A 20,743-nucleotide genomic window follows, 5' to 3' on the forward strand; every position below is an offset into this window, starting at 1 on the left:
GACATTTTTAAAAAATATTGTGTTTGAGAAATAATAAAGTGTTGTTGTACTACAACTAATTTATCAATAAATTTTAAATTTACAATATACTTTTTACACTTTAGCTGTTAATATATTGTTTAAAAAAAACAATTTTAGTCGTGAGATACTTTTATCCTAAAAATTCTACCTAGAGATTTTTCCCTAAAAATTTGTAGAAAAAAATTAGAAATTTTTCTTCTGAATATTTTATGATTGTATTAGTTTTGAAAATTATTCCTAAGCACAAAAATGTTTTTCACTGTTTTAAAAATTAAGATAAAATAAACTATATTAAGATAGAATAAACAAACTCTTACAAATGAAGTTTAAATTTAACCTACAATACTGTTAAATTCAACTCGGTTTTGTCATTAATATTTATTAAATATGGTCGTATATTTGAATTATTCAGTGAACTATTTTACCTTTTCCATATGCTTTAATTGCAAATTGAATTACATTTAACTTATGAAACTGTTTGGATCTTTGAGTTGGATGTTTACCTCAACTTCACACATTTCATGGAAACCATTAACAATAAAAAACAAGTACTAATTTAAATTCAAATAAATGTAACTTGAACCTGTGTTATGCAAAACATTCACCATAAAATTATAGCTTTACATGCTTAAAAAGAATTCTCATTTGCAGTACTTTGATTAAAGTTAAAAAAAAAAAAAAAAAAAGAGGTAAAATGTCAATTTGACATTTTCAATTGATGTGTAATACGAAACAAGCTTGCCAAAGAACAGGACTTTGAAAAAATTTTAAGTTATGACATTTTAAGTGACAAACTTCTGAAGTAAAAATGTGTACAACCTTTAGTTTTGTAAACTTTTTAAGAAATTAAAGGAAGATCAATAATACTATTGATGAAGACTTTTATGCAGACCAACTACATAATAATGTATAAAAATTAGAAACAATTTTAATATAAGTTGTGTTGAAATTGCTTCTGTCGTTTTTACACACTTAATACCAGCAGAACACATATCAAAAGGAATAATTTATCGAGTTATTTTCTAAACAAATTAAATTACAATTATATAAAATAAAACTGTAATAGTACACTTCTTATTTTTTTCATAATTTACAATATAATTGTTATATTTAATATTTTGATTGATTTATTTATATATGTATATGTTAAAATTTTATTACAAAATGATTGAACTTTTTTTTTTTCAATTATCACTATCACTGTCATTATTTTCATATAGGTTTCTTTCATTGCCATCAATACATCTTTGAGAACCATTATTTGACAATTCTTCTTTGTAAATGTCAAATTTAGTTTCTGCCCTAGTAATCATTTGAATCATTTGTGAATGTTTTTCAAGTCTGTTGATACAATTTAGGCAAACAGTTTTCGGTAGTGGATCATTTTTCGTTACCTAGAAAATAAAAAAAAAAATAATTTTTATTAGAATGAAATTTTTCTTAATGAAAAATGATGTACAGATATAAATATATTAATAAATTGCAGCTAAATAGAGCAAAATGAAAATTAAATACATTTAAAAGTTTTATCAAGAACACATCTTACAGTTATAGGCAAATGCAAATTAATTTTTTCTGCCAAACCCATTCTTTCTCCTTCTTCACTATATATTAAAATAACATATCTGTTCATTTTTGAACATAACCTGCATATAAATCCAGAGATGAGTCCTTTTGCAGTACTCCCCATTCTTTTGAAATTTTTCTAATATATAAATATTCTGACAAAGAGATAAATAAATAAATAAAGACTATTTATGAGAGACTTAAAAGCAGGTTCGTTTCACAAAATTTCTTTTTTTTTTCTTTTCATTTTTAAATATTAATTACACATAGATGTGCCTTTGTACATAGCATACATATATAAATTTATTAAACACAAAGCATAAAATGTATACAATAATAAATATTAAATTTCACTACTAAGTATATTTTACATAACTTATTTCGTTTATTTACACAAAAAAATTTTCCTTAAAATAATTATATAAAAATTTAATAATAAAAACTTGTTTTTAACAAACTATATTTAAAATAATAAGTTTAAGTTGAGTTTAAAAAAAATAATATTCTTTCTCACATTATAATACCTTCATTTTACAGAATGATAAAGTCATAGAGAAAATAAATTTGTTTTAAAAAAATTACTTTTAAAGTACATTGAATTTCAATTAAATTCTTCAAATTTAACCAAAAAAAAAAAACTTTTTTTCCTATTTAATGCACAATTTAAAAACGAGTAATAATAATAATAATATATTATGTATTATTAATTACACAGTTACGAAGCTTAAATTTAAAAAAAAAAATCATATAATTTTCCACACACACACACACAGGCAAATGAAATATATCATATTTTTTTCTTTAGAACACAATTAAATTATTCTCAAATATTTTATAAAATTTAAATAAAAGGCACATAAAAAAATAAATATTACATTCGAATAAAATATAATTAATTTTATTATTAAAAAAAATTAAAAATTTATTCATAAATATTTCTATAAATTTACAACTTAAGTACTGAAAAATAATTTATACAATTATTGACAATAAAATTAACGAATACACTGTGTCACTTTCATTATATATATATATATATATATATATATATATATATATATATATATATATATATATTTCTACATCGGAACATTTTTTTATCGTTTAAAACAATAAAAATTTTTTAAATTTTACATTAAAAAAAAAAAAAAAATAGTTACCAATTAATTTGTTTTCTATAAAAACTTTTGTAGAAATAATAATAATAAAAAAAATACATGACAACAAGTAAAATGTGTTATTTATTCACTGGAATATATATATATATATATATATATATATCGTAATTTCAAAAATTTATTTTCTAATTGAATCAACGTTAACAGCAGGTCCTGATGGCAACTGAGAGACAAATAATTTTTTTGTTCTGAAAATGTAAACAAAAAAAAAAAATAAATAAATTATTTAAAAATGTTTTAATTTTTTTTTTTTTTAAATTTCCCTCTTTTAACAAAATAAATTTTCACTGACAGGCAATGGGAGCATAATCCTGGCTATTTTATATAATCTTTATTGTATCTTTCAACCAAATGGTGTGTGTGTGTGTGTGTGTGTGTGTGTGATCTCCTTTTAATAAATAAAAAATTTTATTCCTTTTTTTGTATTTCGCCTCTGACACTGCCCCCCTCTCTCTCTCTCCCCTCTTTATTGTTCTGTCATTCGTTCCAACATTTTTGATACTTTAAGAGCTAAAAAAAAAATTTTTTCATTTTATTTTATTTTATTATAAACTTTATTTGAATTCCAAGGTGTTTTAAATTTTTTTTACCTTCTCTTTCACGCCTTCTCAACTTCTTTCTTCGTCTATCTATTGACGCTAATTTACTTTTCACGTTCATATAAGTCTTTCTGCATTCTTGTAATTTTTGCTCAAGGAGTGCTATCCTTTGCGTCGCGTCCAATTCTGGATCTGAAAATTAGAAAAATTGTCGTCCATTTTTAATGACGTCATACTCATACTTTAAATATTTTCAGAACTTGAAGGAGGTTTATTATTCTCACCGAGTTCGCAGTAAAAATTGTACTTTGATGGCTTTTGAGATCTAGAATTAATTAACGATTCCGTGTTGACGGCGTGAGTTCCGGTTTGGGAATTTTCTGACGTGTCATCGCTGTCACTTCCCAAATCTTTGGTTTTAGGAGGTCTGCCAACGGGTTGACGAACTCTTTTACCCACTCCTTCGGACAACGATTCGGATCTTTTCCTGCTTCGACGTTTTTTCTTCGACAACGGTTCCAAATCCTTTTCAGACTTTTTAGGAAATTTTAAATTTTTAATTCGTTCTGAAATGATAAAATTCGTTTAAATAAAAATTGTGTTATTAAAAAATGTAAATTTTTAAACTGAAAAAAAAAGAAAAAACGGTTCAACTCACGTTCGTTATCCAAGTCGACCTCCGATGAATCTCTAAGAGATTTTGAACTTTCGTTATCCAGAGACGAAGAACCGACTCTATCACTGAAATAAAATTTCATTTAAAATAAAAAAAGTAAAAAAAAAAAAAAAAAAAAGGATCAAAATAAAAAAATGATGCGACTCACTCTCTAGGAGATCCCGACATAGAAGACAAATTGCTTTCTGGAGTTGTTGGCGGCGTGTTGTCCATCACGACCGCCGCATCATTTCCTTCCCTTTTATTATTACATACCGAAGGAGGGGGAGGAGGGAGTGATACGGGTTGTGAACTGCTTGCAAATTGTATTTCCAAAACGTTAATTTTTGGCTCCGCGGGTTCTTTGTTTTCCGTTAGAGGGGCTGGACTTCCGGGAATAGTTTCTTCGCATAGAAGAGATCGAATGTTATTTTCACCTTCTTCTTCTGATATTTTCTCCTGTTTCTGATGTTTCCAATCCTCTTCCACTTTCGATTGAGAATTTGTCTTTTTATTTAACGGTGGATCGGAATTGGGCGTTTTCTGCAATAATAATAATAATAATAATAATAATAATAATTATAAAATAAAAAAATAATTTTCTATAAATGTCGACATCAAAAAAAAATTTAAATTTTTACCTTGAGTGGTGTTGTTGAAGGTTCCGTATTTATTATTTCTTTTGATTCTTCTACTTTCTTGAATTTCGTCTCGGTCGGTACTGATTTCTTGTCTTCTTCCGATCCAATTACTGTATTTTTTTGGCTACGATTTGAATCGTTTGTTGATTCGTCGTCATTAACAATGACCAATCTTTCTTCTGCACTATCACTATCACTCTCGCTACTAGAATCGTCTATCACAAACTCTTTACTGATTGCGATTTTCTTTCCAACATTTTTTCTTTTTGAACAAACTTTTTTACTAATTAACAGTTCCGTATTAGGTTCGTTAGGTATTAAACTACTTTTCGAACGATTAGGTATTTCTTCTACGATTGTATTAGATGACGTGGATACAGTAAACAGCTCCATGTCATCACTGTCATCATCTATCGACGATTGAGCAATAACTCGTTGAATTGCGGCACTTATGGGATCATCTTCATCTTCTTGCGATGTTTCATTTTTAGATGCATCGTCGTTGGATTTATTATCTTCGTTTATCAGGGTGAGGAGGTTATTAGTGACGGGGGTGAGATTAGGAGGTTCGGGAGAAATTTTCGATGCCGGCGGCGATTTACACGTTTCCGTTTCGTTTTGACATTTAAAAATAACTTCTTTTTCGGATGTTTCTTCGGGTTTTGTTCCAAATACTTTTTTTTCCGTGCAAGGCTTCTAAAATTCAAAAAAAAAAAAAAAAAAACAATAATTATTTATTAAGGCACAAAAAAATTTTAAATGAAAAAAATTCAATTACAAAAAAAAAAAAAAAAAAATTATACCTCTTCAGTAACTGCAAAATGTATTCGAACGGGTTCAGGTGGTGTAACTGACCTTTGAACTTCAGTTTCTGTTTTCAATAAAGGCATTTCTTTTTCAGGAGATTTTTTAAAGTAGTCGTTAACCAAGAAGGATTCGATTTTGGGTAATGCTTCGGGTTTATCACTTTTTAAATTGCTTTCTTTAATTGCATCCACATTGCTTCCTCCCTCTTTCATTTTTTTACCAATCGTTTTCCTAAATCTACTCTTAACATCAACTTCAAATTTACAAACATCTCTTTTTTCCGGCATTACAATCGGTTTTTTAATTATTTTCTCAGGCGAGCGGTCTCCCTCTTCGAAAACTCTATTTATAGGTCGCAAAATTTCCTGATACTCAAAAGGTTCAGGTTCTTTAAACTCGTAAATATCATCTTTTACATCTTTTTTTTCAGGGATTGGTGGTTCTTCTGCCACTTTAACAACTTCTTCTTTTTCTTCCTTTACAACTTCCGACGAAGGAGAGGACGTAACCGATTTAATACAGACGGGTTCTTCGAGAGAAGGCATTTTTGTTTCCGTTGTAACGGGAGCCGGTGTTTCTTTAGAAGTTTCTGGAATAACCAACTCGGCATTGACTTTTACAGCCTTGTCAATCCCTTTGAGTTCCGACCGTATTTCATTCAAATCAAAATCACAGCCCTTTGGTTCAGTTGAATTTTTCTCATCTTCTACTTCTTCACAATTTGCTGCATTTTTCTTTTCTTCCTCATTTTCTTTTTCCTTTGATAAACCTAACTTTTTAGCGCGCTTGACTTTAACCGTACCTTCGGTTGGATTTTCACAAATTGGTTTTTCCTCCGATTTTTTAAATATTTTTTTTTTCGTTGATTTAACTAATTTTTTAGGACCAGGATTTTTAGATGCATTCTCTTCTTTGGTAGCAGTTAAAACCTTCTTGGTTCCTTCATTTTCAGATGTAGACTCTTCTAAATCGCTTTCACTTTCAGAATCTATTTCAATGTTCAAAAAAAAAAATTAGAAATTATACAAAAAATAAATGAATAAATATTTTTTTTTATTAATCATAACTCACCACTTTGTCCGGAAATTTTACGAGTCCGTTTGGTAGATTTAACTTCTCCCGTATTCCTCGTTATTCTTTTACCTACTCCTTGTGCAGAAGAGACAGCAGATTTACCTCTACCTGAAGTTGTTGAAGAAACAGGTGACGGAGTATTTACGGTTGTTCCCACATTAGAAGCCTGTTCGGTTTTAACAAGAACTTGTTTACGCTTTTGAACTGCTGATTTAGACGTCTGAAGAACAAATTTTATAAATTATAAAAAATAAATAAATATAAAAACGTAAATAAGAGAAAAATTCTTACTTTGTTAACTGAACCCACTTTGTTTCGAGCCGGAGTCCAGTTTAAATTATCAGCAATTTTATTTCTTTTAACCCATTCATCGTAACGAGAATTCCAACCCGCATAGTGTACCAAGTAAACCGTTTCGCCCGTTTCGTTTTCTTTTATATCAACAACCTTTGCTTCGTAAATGACTTTAGGTTCGCCAGGAGCACCGTAATATATTTTGAGAATATCTCCGATAAACACCGATTTGTAAGTAGGCAAAAACGGCAAGTTTAAGTCTTCATCTGTTACACTTGGTGATTTTCCCCCGGTATCAGTATTTCGTCTTTTCCTTCCCTTCTTCGGAATGGGTGGCTCTTCCAACTCGTGTTTTTTTCCTTTAACAGGTAATACTTTCTTTTGCGTTTCTGTATTATTTCCCGTTTTGATTTTTTTTTCTTTTTCAAACTCTTTTTTTACTTTAATATCTTCTTTGGATCTTGAACGAGTTGTATTTCTCTATATAAAAAAATAAAAAATAAAAACGATAATTTTAGATTTTATACAAAGTATTTTTTTTTTTTAAATCGAATTGTGTAATATGTTTCTTTCGTACCTGATTTACGACTTCCTTGTTTTTCCCATCTTCCTCGTTGTCGCTTCCCGTTTTCAGGTCGGATGCACTACTTGATCGAGACTTTGATACTCTGGTTCGTTTACATTTTCTTCCATCGAGAGTACCGTCTGCCTTTCGTTTTTCCCTAACAATAACAGGTGATGCCTTTAGAGTGGGAAATTTTTTTCGTAAACTCGAAGTTGGTCTGCTCATTGTGTACGCTTCTTCCGAGACGCTAACGCTTTCCTCACTTTCCGAAACTTCGTCATTTTCATTAGATTCTTTCTTCAAATTTTTATTTTTCAACTGTTTTTCGACTTCTTCTTCTTTAACTTTTATTTTGTCTTCTTTTTTATCGGAAACAATTTCTTCTTTGGGCTTTGATTCATACGTAATATCTTTTTCGGGAATTTCTTCTGATTTAGAATTATTTTTAGAATTTTCAACGGTAGGTATGTCGCATTTGACCTAAAAATAAACATTGCATAAATATTAAATTTTTTTTTTTTTTGAAATGGATTAAAAAATTATACGACTTAGTTAATAATACCTTTGAAGGATTAGTAACGTTAGATGCGCGATCTCTATCTCTTATTAAACTTCTTCCACTTTTATTTCTAGCTCTATTATTTCTTGGATGATTGACCATAGTGCATCCCAATTTTCGATAAAAATCTTCAAAACTGTGTAAATACTTTTTATATGCATGTTTGACCTAAACAATCGAATGAAAAATTTATTTATGATACTTTGGCAAATAACAACAATTTTTGTTGTTCAAAATTAAAATTTACCTGAGTAATGGTACTGGCTGCGATGCCCAATCCCAACTTTGTAGATACGTTTTTCCATTGATTTCTATTAGTAACTCTATTGTACCCATTTAATTTATGAACAACATTAAAAAGTTTATACAAATCTAAGTCTTTACCACCGATTGAGGGACAATTATTAATTGGAGTTCCCCTATCGTCCATAAATTTATATAGCTGCGCAACGAAATGATCTTTTTCTTCTCTAGGCTCGTCATCGGAACTCTAAAAATGATTTATTATTAAGCACATGAAATAAATATTACAAAAAACTTTATTAAATTTGAAAAATATAGAATATATTACGTCAGAATCCAAGCCATCATCAGAATCACTATTGATATCACTTTCCAAAAGTCCAAATAAAAGCTCTCGATCCCAATGAGGGGGCAATTCATCTTTATCAATAAAATGCAGTGCTTTTTCTACAGCTGAAAGTAGAAATGAGAAAAAATTAATTTCTTCCCTCCTCTGTTTAAAATAGTGGTTGTATTTGGGCCTCATTATTCAACCTCCTATTTTCAATTATTCAAGAAATCTTCTTCCCAAATACGATTGTAATTTTCAAATTAGCCTTCTTTTCCTCTTGGTCCTGTACGCGTATTTTGAATTTCCCCACCAATTCCCCGTCTCTATGGCATTTGCATTAATATTATTTCCTGTTTTAAATCTTGTGGTTCTCATTTATTCCTGTCAGAGTAATATAATTTTCCAAAGAACCGCCAAAAAGTTCCCCAGCATCTTAATTCTTGAGGCTAGTAATTTATCCGATTTCATGCTAGGTGAAATAACTACCATTTCTAAATTTTTCTACAAACAAACTATATAAATTTACAAGAGGTCGGATTCATACCTGTCTTAAGAGTATTGTTGTCCACTTTAATGCCAATTTCTCTAGTAAACTCTGATGCTTCTTTTTTAGGCACCGTATAACTGAAATTATAAAAATTTTACATGAATAACTCATTAAAACTCAAAAAAAAAAATAATAATAATAATAATAATTTTTTTAACACTTACTATCTGCCATCACTGAAAGACCTAATAAGATATTCATCTTTCACTCTTATTTGAACTGTATCTTGAGCATTTGGTGAAACAACTAAACCTGGAAACCAATTGTCCTTAACTTTCTTTTTATCTCCTAATTCAACGCAAACCACTTTGCCAACATCCGCTTCTTTTTCTTCCTTAGCTTTCCCTTTTCTATTTGTATCTTCATCTCCGCTGCTATCATCTCTGAAAATATATTTTAAAATATGTAAAAAAAAAAAATAAGTGGAGTGTGTAGGTCTACTCTAAAAGTATTTAAAAATACACATTTTTAAAAAACATTTATAGTCCATATATTAGCATTTATTAAAATTTAAAAATTCAATAAAAAGTTTTTATTTTTTAAATTTTTGTAAAAAAAAAATTTAACTAATTAAATTTTGAACTACTTCAACTACTAAAAATTTGCTTTTAAAAACTTAGGAAATGCATTAAACAAACGAAAAAAGAATAAAAGCTTACAAAAGTCTTCGTCTTCCTCTTCTTCCTCCACCACCAACGACAGGATTACTAAAATGCTCTGGATGAGTAAGTGGTAATTGATCTAAGGTTTCACTTTCTGCAAAATGCCTACCACTTTTTAAACACAATGCTGATCTTCTTAGAGTTGTTATATCTCCATCATCGAATACTGCAGTGAAAATAAAAAGAAACAGGATTAAAAAATTTTTCTTTGTAACATCAAAGACATCATTTTTATTTAAAAATGTAATTGTAATTATCTTTATAATAAAATTTTTGCTAAATTTAAACTACTCGTAATATTTTTAATAAAAAATTCATCTAATTAATACAGATAAATTTTAATATCACAAATTTTATTACAGTAATAACATTTTAAAATATAATTCTTCAGTAATATAATAGCTGTTTAAAAATTTTATTGTAAAGCATTTAAAATATTACTCACCGACAGTATATTGACTGCAATCTTGTATTTTAGTTATTGTTGCTTCGAAAAAATCTTTTTTTTCTGGATGCTTGGCTTCCACAGAAGCTCCCACTCTTAAGGTACCTTTAATTGAACTGTCTAACACAGTATAAGTGCCAGATCCTAATTTAAATGATACTTTACATTTAACAGTTTTATCAACTTTTCTCACTTTTGCTTCACAAAATGCTCCTTTATATTTTGCACTAACTTCCGTTCCAACAGACAAATAAGGTGGTTCGTCCGTCTGTAAAATTAAATAATTATTTATTTATTAACATATGTGTTAATAAAAAATAAAATATTAAAATATCTAATACAACATAAATAACATTTTAAAAAAAAATTTTTTTTGTAAAATATAACAAGAGATTTTTTTTTTTTTTTTTTTTTTTACGCAATAATGACTGGTTCAGTATCAAACTTGGCGTTTATTTTCAACGTACCCTAGCAATCTTGGCGTTTTTTTTTGTAATACATAAAATGAATTATTAAAAAATATAAGAAATATATTTTACTTTTAATAATAAGAAATAGTTAAAATTGCTACGACAAGCAAATTAAATATTTAGGGAACTAGATTTTTAACAATGCTACACAAATTGAAAATAAACACATTTTTAAAAGTAAATGATGATTTATATTAAATAAGTAAAAACCAATATATATATTTTTCCCATTATGCATTCAATATAATATTAATTTTTAACTGATTTTTAAAATGTATGGGGGGGGGTATTTTTTTTGGGGAAATGGGAAAAAGTAAAATATGAAAACAGAAAAGCCCAAAAAAAAAAAAAAAAAAAAAAAAAAAAAAATAGAAACTGTAAGCCTGAATAAAAATACCTTGATCTTTGTTGTTTTGATAACAGCAATACTTACCAACATGGTCAGCAACTGAATAATTGCCTCATCCCGAATAATTAAAATAACACAATAAAATCATAATTTTTTTAGTTTTAAATGGATCACACTTAACGTACGAATAACATTTCCAACCCACTCTTTTACGCAAATAAAAAAAAAAAAGAAAAATAGTGTCACACTCCCTACCCTGCAGGCAAGCCGATACTTAAATACTAGAGAGTTTGGTTTTTATTCGTCATTAAACAAAGAGCTCTTATTGGTTGACAAAAATCCAAGCTAAAAAAGTATTTTTCGTTAAATAATTAAACGGATAAAAAATCATTTTTAATTTTAATTCTATTTAAATTTCCTTATGTGCTTTTAATTAAATAATTTATATAAATATTTTTAAAAAAATTTATAAAAAAAACATAAGCGTGACGTCACGTAACCTCATTCTTTGACATTTCTACGACGAACATTAGTGTTACCATTTGCTAACCAATATGTCTTCTCTCCATGTTTTACCGGTGCTTGCAAAAAAAGCAGAGGTATTTATGAAATTTAAAAATTATCTTTTAGATTTTTCATTTTCAAAAAAAAAAAATCCCATTTTCTTTATTAGTTTTTTTTTTAAAATTTTAATTTAATTTATTTGCAAACATTTAATTTTTTTCTTTTTTTCCCCATTTTTTTTTTTTTTAAATATAACTCATTATGATTTGTTATTTTGATTTTTTGGTTTGCTGCAGTTTTATTTTTTTAAAATAAAATCCAAGGTTATTTTAAATACAGAAATTATAGTAAAGATAAATTATTGCATAAATTTACTTTTTACTAGGTTATACTTGAAAATATTTAAATCGTTTTTTATTTAGACCAAAGTTAGTTTACTACACGTGTTCCAATGTTACTACCATTAAGAATTTTTTAGTTGAGATCCTTTATTCATTTTTAATTAAATTCTTTCAACGTTTTCTTTTACCGTTAATATTAATTAAAAGTTTATCCAACACAGTAATATTTTATAATTTAGACCTGGTAATTTATAAAAATTTTATGTATTAAGTAATGTGGCATTTTAAATATAAAATTTTAATTTGTTTTGTAAAATTTTTATAGTTTAAAGTGTCTCAATTTACAATTGTTAATTGTTAAACTATAATTAGTTTCCTTCCAGGTTACTTCAGAACTTTTAAAGCAAGATTCACAAAGAAATGTTATTACCAAAGAATATAAAAAAAAAGATATAATGGATAATTTAGAAAAAGAAAAAGTTTCAGTTGAATCTTGGCCTAAAAAGCCAGTTTTTGTTTCTGTAGATGAAATGACATCTAAAGATTATTATTTTGATTCATATGCACATTTTGGCATTCATGAAGAAATGTTAAAAGATGAAGTTAGGACGCTTACTTATAGAAACTCTATGTATCATAATAAACACCTTTTTCAAGTAAGTTGTGTTTTTCAAATTAAATACATTACATTATCTAATTAGTGTTTTATTAGTGATCATCTAATTAAGGTTGTCCACATTAATAAAAAATACTAAAGCTTATATATATATACTTTTTTTTTCGATATTGTCGTATTTCTTATAAATAATTTTTTTAAAAATTCTAATTAATTCAATTATATGTAAAGTAATAAATATTGTTTTTTAAAGGGTAAAACTGTCATAGACATTGGTTGTGGTACTGGAATATTATCAATGTTTGCAGCCAAAGCTGGAGCTGCGAGGGTTTTTGGAATTGAATGCTCGAATATAGTAGAATATGCTAAAGAAATAGTAGAAATTAATAAGTTAGATCACATAATTACTATAATAAAAGGCAAAGTTGAAGAGGTTGAATTACCCGATGGTATTGAAAAAGTTGATATTATTATCTCAGAATGGATGGGTTATTGCCTTTTCTACGAAAGTATGCTCGATACCGTTTTGTATGCCAGAGACAAATGGTTGAAACAAGATGGAATGTTGTTTCCAGATCGAGCCACACTATTCGTAATAGGGATCGAAGACAGACAGTATAAGGATGAAAAAATAAATTGGTGGGATGATGTTTATGGTTTTGATATGTCTCCCATAAGAAAGGTATTTTATATTGAAATTTTCCATTTGTAAGTAGGACATAATGATGATGATGATGAGCACATAATTGATATTTATCGAATTAATTAATTTAAGGTTGCCATAAGCGAACCACTTGTTGATGTAGTCGATCCGAAACAAGTTGTTACAAATGCTTCATTATTGAAAGAGGTTAATTTGTACACTGTTACGAAAGAAGACTTAGAATTTACATCTCAGTTTCATTTGGAAGCTCGACGTAACGATTACATTCAAGCCCTGGTTACTTTTTTTAATATTGAATTTACAAAGTGTCACAAAAGAATCGGATTTAGTACCGCACCCGAAGCTCCTTACACGCATTGGAAACAAACAGTTTTTTATTTCAATAATTACGTAACTGTTAAAAAAAAGGAAGAAATAACGGGCGTGTTTTCGATGAAACCAAACGCAAGGAACAACAGAGATTTAGATTTTACTATTACGTTAAATTTCTCCGGAGATTTGTGCCAAGTTCACGAGACTAATCAATACAGAATGCGTTAGATTCTTTTTTTTTTTTCTTTTTTTTTTTTTGTTCGAACGTAAAAAAAAAAACAAAAAAATTTTTATCTGCAGTTTGATTAATAGCATTTTATCGTTTAGTTTCAAAAAATTGTTTTTTTTTTTTTTTTTTTAATTTTTTAATCCGAAAAAAACAAAAAAAAAAAATTTTTATTCGGTTAAATATATATATATTAACCAATTCTTGCAGTATTCTTTTTTTTGCGGTATTTTTTTTTTTTCTTTTAAAATATACTTTTCATAAGTGAGTGCAAAAAATATTAATAATAATAATAATGGTTTTTCTACATTAAATGGTAGAAATGAACAATTCGTAACATTTTTAATTTATAAGTAATTTACGATTTATATCATTTACCGCAACCGACTCACATTTATTTTCATCAAATTTTAATAAAATTTAAATCAATTGAAATTGTTTGTTTTTTTTTTCTTTTCTTTTCTTTTTTCTTTTTTTTGGATATAAAACATTCGAGAGAAATTGTACATTTTTAAAAGTACCAACAAATATCAAAAAAATTTAATAATGATAATAATTTTAATTCTTTATTTTTCTTATTTAATTTCATAAATTTTAATAAATTAGGCTTAATATGTTACGTAAAAAAAAAAAAATAATAATAATAAACTCTTGGTATAATATAAATTAACGTAAAATAAAATTTTAAAAAATTTTTATGATGATAAACCTTTAACTGAATTGGATATTTTTTGACTTTTATAATCGCTTCTCAGTTGTATAAAATTTAACAATATGGATCTTTCTAACGCGACCTATAACATTAAAAAACCATTTTAAACTGTTCGTCTCAAATAATTCCTTAAATACAATTTTTTTTAAAAAACACAAAATTAAATAAATGACTCACCAATTGATCACCGTTACAAACTTGTTTAAGATTTTCCGGTTTAACTAATAGTAAATTACAAAGAGCGTGAAGAGTTTCGAAAAGTGTGTTAACCAGCGGAATTTTAAATTCTTTAACGCATTTCCGGTATTCGTTAACGTCGCAAATTGCACACATCGCCCCTAATAAATGATGAAATTAATAAAAATTGTCACAAATTCAATTTAAAAGCGTTATTGATTGATAATAATTTACCCGCCGTGTTAAATTGATATTGTTGTAGGTGTTCGTAAACGACCCGATGAAACCTTGTACCTAATTCTGTCAAAACGGATTCCGAATTTTTATCGTCCAAACTTTCTTTGATCTTTTGCGACACGTTCGAAATGTATTGGACGACATTTAAACACGCCTAGTTTTCCAAACAATAGTACAAGAATTTAAATTATTAATTAAAATCCATTAAAATCATTATAAAAAAGAAAAAGGAAATGCTTTTCCACTTACCGGTGATGACAAAGTATCTAAATTATCCGTTTCCGGTTTGAAATCCGTTTTCTTTTGTTCGTTTTGTAAATATATTTTAACCCAACCAATAATTGCATTTATAGATCTATCCAAACCGATGTCCAATTTCATTTCTACTAATTCAAGCATGCTTTTTTTCTTCAGGAGAGCATCGTTGTGCTTGGGAGTACCCCTGGAAGTGTTATCAAATGAAATTTTATATCAATTTAAAGAAAAAGAAAACCAAGAAATTGATTTTTTTATGCGACTTACTCGACTAAGGGAAGAACGCTGTCGTTAAACAATTTTTCCAACAAAACAATAATTGCATTAGTCCTACGAACAATATCGAAAAAATAAATTTGTGGAAAATTTTTAGTTTCTGGTATCGGTATTGTTTGAAGTCCCAATTCTAATGCGTAATCAATGTGACCGGTAATTAAATTTTTCAATAGGATGTTTGTTATCTGAAGAGCATTTCCCGGTAAATCAACAGGTTGAGAAAGCTTAAACAAAAAAATTATACTTTCTTAATTTTAATATTATTATCATTATTAGGTATATGGAATTAATAAGGAGAAATAAAAACTTACCAACTGACATCTTTGAAAAGAAGTTTTACTTTCTTGTAATAGAGCAATGGCCACTTCTTCCGAAACAAACGTTTCCCCACCGTAATCTTCTATTTGTGCTATATTTATGTTTGTTCTTGCTATTATAGCAGCTTGTAAATCTCTTCGAAAATCTTGAAATCCTCCCGTTTGTATAACTTTTTTCTGATGATTCTTGGATTCGTAATAACGGCGTAGTATAACGTTACATTTATCTTCGAGACATTTAGCTTCCATGCTGAAATTATCAGAAAAATTATGGTTTTTATTTTGAAAACTTTATATGTTTAATTAGCACTCAAACTTTTAAATACAATTTGAAATGTTTATTAAGAATTATGTCGTCACATACCTCATGTAAAAATCTAAATGTTTGTGAAAAACTCCTTTTGTTAATTTGTTTAAATAAGAAATATCATTTCCCATTTCAAATTTAGCCATTTCTTCAGATAATTTTAAAGTATTCGTGTAAAGATCATAAAGATTTTTTAAATATTTTTCAGTATCCGTTTTATCAGCCAATTTGGAAGAAATGTATGTTTGAAGTTTTAAATGGTATATGTTTAAAGCAAATTTAGCCATAACTTGTTCTGGATTATTAAAAACTTCTTTAATAATTTTATAATTTTTTTCACAAAGTGGTATTACTTCTTGAAAAACTGTGTTTCCACTGAATGCTTTCTGAAAAAAAAAAAAAAAATTTATTAGTAGTATCAATGTTGAAAGAAAATATATTAATAATAATTATCGATAAATTACCATTTGACTGTATTCAATGAACGAATCAACACACTGACCATATCCTTTGAAGTGAACCATACAATTAGCAATTTCTTTCATTCTTCCTAAATCTTGTGCTCTGTGAGCTTTTGTAAATTCTTCAATTAAATTCCTTTCTATTTCATCATATTTAGCACTTATCTTTCTTTTAGTTTCTCCAAATTTTTCTTCTGGAAGTTCCAAGGCTATCGAATATAATTTTTGTATAATATCTGCCGCTTCATCAATCTAAAAATATAAAATTTTGTAAAAGGAATATAAGTAACTATTAATATATGTATAATATGTTAACTATTAATATATAGTACTATTATACATATGTATAACAATATTATACATGTTTGTAATTTAAATTTTAAGAAAGCAAATTATAACTTACTTTTGATCTTTCCAAAAATACATTATCTAAAACAGCTGATGATATATGAAAATCTTCAAAACAATGCATCAATTTTTGGGCTTCAACAGCTCTCGATCTTGGAATGTTGACACTTTCTAATTGTTCCCCAAGATGAATAACTTTGGTAGCTACAAAATTAATTTGTTCATCGAGTTTTCGAAACAAATCAATGGCAACCTAAAAAAAAAATATTAACAATATAAATAATTAAATTAAAATTGACTACTGATAAAATATGCAGTTTAATTTAAGTATAGTAGAAGAAAAATTGCATTAACAAGTCTAAAAATAATTTTTATTTTACACACTTTAAGTTACCTTATTTCTTTCCTGGAGATGCTCGACTCTCTCCAAATCGTTTGCTTCTTCCTCTCGAAATTTTGCTTCAAGTTTCTCACATTTCTTTTTTTGTTTTTCTTGCAATGTTTCTAATTCTCTAAAAAAAATAATTTCTTACATTATAATATAAATAATAACAAAATAAATATTCAAATTTTACATTTTCGAATAAAAATAATAATATATATATAAATCACCTAGGTGTAATAAACATATTTCAATTCTTGAAATACATACTTATTATTATTTACAATAAAAAAAAGAAAAAAAGTTGTTAAATTTAATATTTAGATACTTACCTGATTGCTTTTGTAAATGTTTCTTGTAAAAGCACTGGGTCAAATGTATTTAAATCACTTCCATTTGCATCTAAGCTTAAAGTTTTCCATGCCAGAGTTTCAACAAATTCATCCGGATCAAATGGTTCCTAAAAAAAAAAAATAGTAATTCTTTTAGTTCTTTATATAATTAAAAAAATTTTTTTTAAAAAAACTAATTGTAATTTTGATTAATTTACCTTTTCAATTTCATTAAGAAATTGCATTAACATTTTCAATGATAAATGTTTTACTTTCAATATTCTAAAGTAAAATTAAAATTAATTTCATATCAAAAAGTACATCATATTTAAAACACTAATAATATCATAATTATAACAATTATACAAATCAGCGAAATATAATACTGTATAAAAACTTTTTATTTGTACACAAATTTGTAATATTTACAGTTCAACTAATTATATTGATACTACTGTCAAAATTTTGACGCCATTTTCATAGAGTAATAAAATTTGAAAATTTTATTTGTAACCTAACAAGTATTTTTTGTGAGTATATTTAGAAAAAGTTTAATTTAAACGTTTTTTTTGTTGGTTATTTTCGAAAGAAATTAAGAGTTGTTAAAATTTTTAAGTGCATTAAGTATAAAATTATCAAGTTAAAAAACGTGTTATTATAAACAAAATGATATTTTTTTCATCATAACATTAAGGTATGGCATGATTTTTTTTTTTAAACTTTAAATTTAATTTTAATTATAAATTATACATATTTTTCTTTCAATTGGAGTAATTATTAGTCAAAAATTATCAAATAAAACATTATGAACAAGTATTTCAAAAAAAAAGTTTAAAGAATTGTTGTAACGTTATAAAAAATTGCAAACTTGCCCCATAACTCAAAAACCGTTACAAAAAAAAAACCCTTAAAATGTATATATAAATTTATAAAAATTTGTCATTTAAAAAATTTTATTATTTGCATTAACAATTATACAATTAATTATTTTTATTTGAAATATGAATGATAAATAATTATTTTGTAAAAAAGAAAAAAAACTAATTTATCTTATTAGTAGCATTTCTATTCTATTCATTATTTAAAAACTTATTAAATATAAAACATTATGAAAAACATGTTCAATTAATATTATCATGCAAAACTCATATTTAATACAAAAGTATTAGGAACATTCATAAATTTAAAAAGAAAATTTTCTTCCCCCCATCGAAACGTAAAAAAAAAAAAAAATTCATTTAAATATTTATTCATAAATTTTCTTCAATTTTAAATTATTCATATACAATGTATGTATGTAGCAGTAGTAGGTAATATGGGAATGATTTTGAGAAAATTCTTTTTTTTTTTTTTTTTTTACTTTCTTTTCACGAACAAAGCATTAATTCGACAGAAAAACGTGCTTACTTTTAAATCGTTTGATTTTTTTTATCGACAGCTCAGCACTTTTAAACTAAAACTTTATAAAAAATTCAAAAATCTAAATTTAAAGTCTGTGTGATAAGAAACAATTTTTTTTTTTTTAACTGTTTAAATTTTCCTCTTTTAAAAAAAAATAACTATCATGTAGCTATGGGGATATTATTATTTTGACGTTATTCCAATAACTATCATTAATCATCATCATCATCATCATCATCAAATCTTTCTTCTTTTCCCAAAGAGAAGAAAAACAAAAAAAAATTTCCCACCCTTCCATTTTTTATCATTGTCCTCTTTTTTAATACCATATAAGTCAATCTATTGTGATTTTTTAATTTCCTTTTGTAAATCCAAGTTATTATTATTATTATTATTATTTATTGAAAGAAAATTTTATTTATTATTGATTATTATTATTATTATATGTAACATATAATTTTCCCATGCATATTATTTAATGTTAACAAAGGTTATAAATAAATATGATGACTCCAAATGTTATTAAAAACTTACCTACCCACCTGCCTACCTACCTACCTCCTGCTACTCCTCCCCCTTCTACTTTATTATTATTATTATTATTATTTGTTTTATATTTAAAAGTAATTTAAAACGTTATCAAGTTTATTTTTTTTTTTTGTTTAAATAAATTCAGGTTGGGGGGAAAAAAAAGTAAATCAATGTGTGAATGAGTTAATGTGACTTTTGAGGGGTTTCCTTTTCTATTTTTTTTTTTTTTTTTTTTTTTTTTGAAAGGAAGGAGCAATATATCTCTTTGATAATCGGTTGGAAACTTTTACTAACGTGATGATAAAAAGAAAAAAGAAAAAAGAAAAACACAAAGTAAAAAAAAAAAAAAAATATTTCTTTTCGTCTATTTTATTTTTTTTTTTTAAAATTCGTTTTCATTGCATTATGGTAAAAACATTTTCGTGTCTTCTTTTTAACTTTTTTCTTTTTTTTTTTTTAATGTAAGAGAACGAATCTTTTAAGTTAGAGTTTTTTTTTTTTTTTTTAAAGGTATCTCTCTTCCATTTTGAGACTCGTAAAATAGCAATATATTATTTAACTTTTCAAATAAATTGAAACTTATGTGACCGGTTAAAAAAAAAAAAAAAAGAAAGAAAAAAAAGGGCGTAAGAAGATAAGAAAAAAAAAAAAATATATATAGAAGTTTGAATAGGATGAAAATTTCATTTTTCCATATATATATATATATAAAGAGATGGAAATTAGTCGGTGCAGATGGGGTCATTTTTTTTTTTTTGGAAAAGTTATTTACAGCTTTTATTAGTATTCATCTAGTAGAATCTCACTCTCTCTCTCTTTCTCTCTCCTCTCTCTCTTTTTCTCTCTCACGTATATCCTAAAAATTTACATATAAATTAATAGTAAAAATAACTTGGTTGTTGTTTTCACAATTATATATACATTATATCGTTTTATTTGAGCCTAACAATTTCCTTACTCTTCTTATTACCTTTTTTTCTTTTTTATATGAATAAATGTCAAAAATTACCATTATTATTATTATTATTATTATTATTACACATTTTAAATTTTAACACAAAAATTATTCAAAAAAAAAAAAAAAAAAAAGAAAAAAATTATAATGATGAGTATTTCTTACTGTAATTAACAATTTTTTTAATATGAAAGGAAAGAGAGAGAGAGAGAGAGAAAGAGAATGAGAGAGATGGATAGTAATATTTTAAGGGTTTTATTGGAGTAAAGAAATAAATTTTAACAACTTCAAATTCTGTAATTAGCCAAAAACAAACACACACAAAGAAATTAATTTAATAAGTTAAGGAAAATTGTCTTGTTTATCTTTCTCCACCATCATCATCATCATCATTTTCATCTCTCTCTCACTCTCTCTCTCTCTCTCTTTTTTTTTTAATTTCT

The 20,743-nt window shown here is 26.3% G+C and overlaps 4 protein-coding genes across 4 annotated transcripts; 1 reads left to right on the plus strand and 3 right to left on the minus strand.

Moving 5' to 3' along the window:
* Positions 1 to 1,205: 1,205 nt before the first annotated feature.
* Phum_PHUM227230 (uncharacterized protein) lies at positions 1,206 to 1,711 on the minus strand (the record flags this gene model as incomplete). The annotated part of the gene is made up of 2 exons (XM_002425858.1): positions 1,206 to 1,415; positions 1,568 to 1,711. The coding sequence occupies 2 exons, from the start codon at positions 1,709 to 1,711 to the stop codon at positions 1,206 to 1,208; spliced, it is 354 nt and encodes a 117-aa protein (XP_002425903.1).
* Positions 1,712 to 3,231: 1,520 nt separating this feature from the next.
* Positions 3,232 to 10,766, minus strand: Phum_PHUM227240 (at-rich interactive domain-containing protein 5B, putative; the record flags this gene model as incomplete). Its single annotated transcript, XM_002425859.1, has 18 exons — positions 3,232 to 3,275; positions 3,356 to 3,496; positions 3,589 to 3,870; positions 3,963 to 4,045; positions 4,129 to 4,502; positions 4,655 to 5,296; positions 5,404 to 6,395; positions 6,479 to 6,701; positions 6,773 to 7,204; positions 7,353 to 7,820; positions 7,903 to 8,067; positions 8,147 to 8,389; positions 8,471 to 8,595; positions 9,018 to 9,097; positions 9,185 to 9,403; positions 9,680 to 9,848; positions 10,128 to 10,395; positions 10,746 to 10,766. The coding sequence occupies 18 exons, from the start codon at positions 10,764 to 10,766 to the stop codon at positions 3,232 to 3,234; spliced, it is 4,971 nt and encodes a 1,656-aa protein (XP_002425904.1).
* Positions 10,767 to 11,500: 734 nt separating this feature from the next.
* Positions 11,501 to 13,611, plus strand: Phum_PHUM227250 (protein arginine N-methyltransferase, putative; the record flags this gene model as incomplete). The annotated part of the gene is made up of 4 exons (XM_002425860.1): positions 11,501 to 11,545; positions 12,175 to 12,447; positions 12,661 to 13,089; positions 13,183 to 13,611. The coding sequence occupies 4 exons, from the start codon at positions 11,501 to 11,503 to the stop codon at positions 13,609 to 13,611; spliced, it is 1,176 nt and encodes a 391-aa protein (XP_002425905.1).
* Positions 13,612 to 14,304: 693 nt separating this feature from the next.
* Phum_PHUM227260 (exocyst complex component, putative) lies at positions 14,305 to 17,739 on the minus strand (the record flags this gene model as incomplete). Its single annotated transcript, XM_002425861.1, has 13 exons — positions 14,305 to 14,403; positions 14,499 to 14,659; positions 14,733 to 14,889; positions 14,985 to 15,177; positions 15,258 to 15,490; positions 15,578 to 15,833; positions 15,948 to 16,276; positions 16,355 to 16,603; positions 16,755 to 16,952; positions 17,094 to 17,211; positions 17,414 to 17,541; positions 17,632 to 17,695; positions 17,735 to 17,739. The coding sequence occupies 13 exons, from the start codon at positions 17,737 to 17,739 to the stop codon at positions 14,305 to 14,307; spliced, it is 2,190 nt and encodes a 729-aa protein (XP_002425906.1).
* Positions 17,740 to 20,743: the final 3,004 nt, after the last annotated feature.

Source organism: Pediculus humanus, genomic scaffold, assembly GCF_000006295.1.
Source record: "Pediculus humanus corporis 1103172107590 genomic scaffold, whole genome shotgun sequence".
Classification (NCBI taxonomy): domain Eukaryota; kingdom Metazoa; phylum Arthropoda; class Insecta; order Psocodea; family Pediculidae; genus Pediculus; species Pediculus humanus.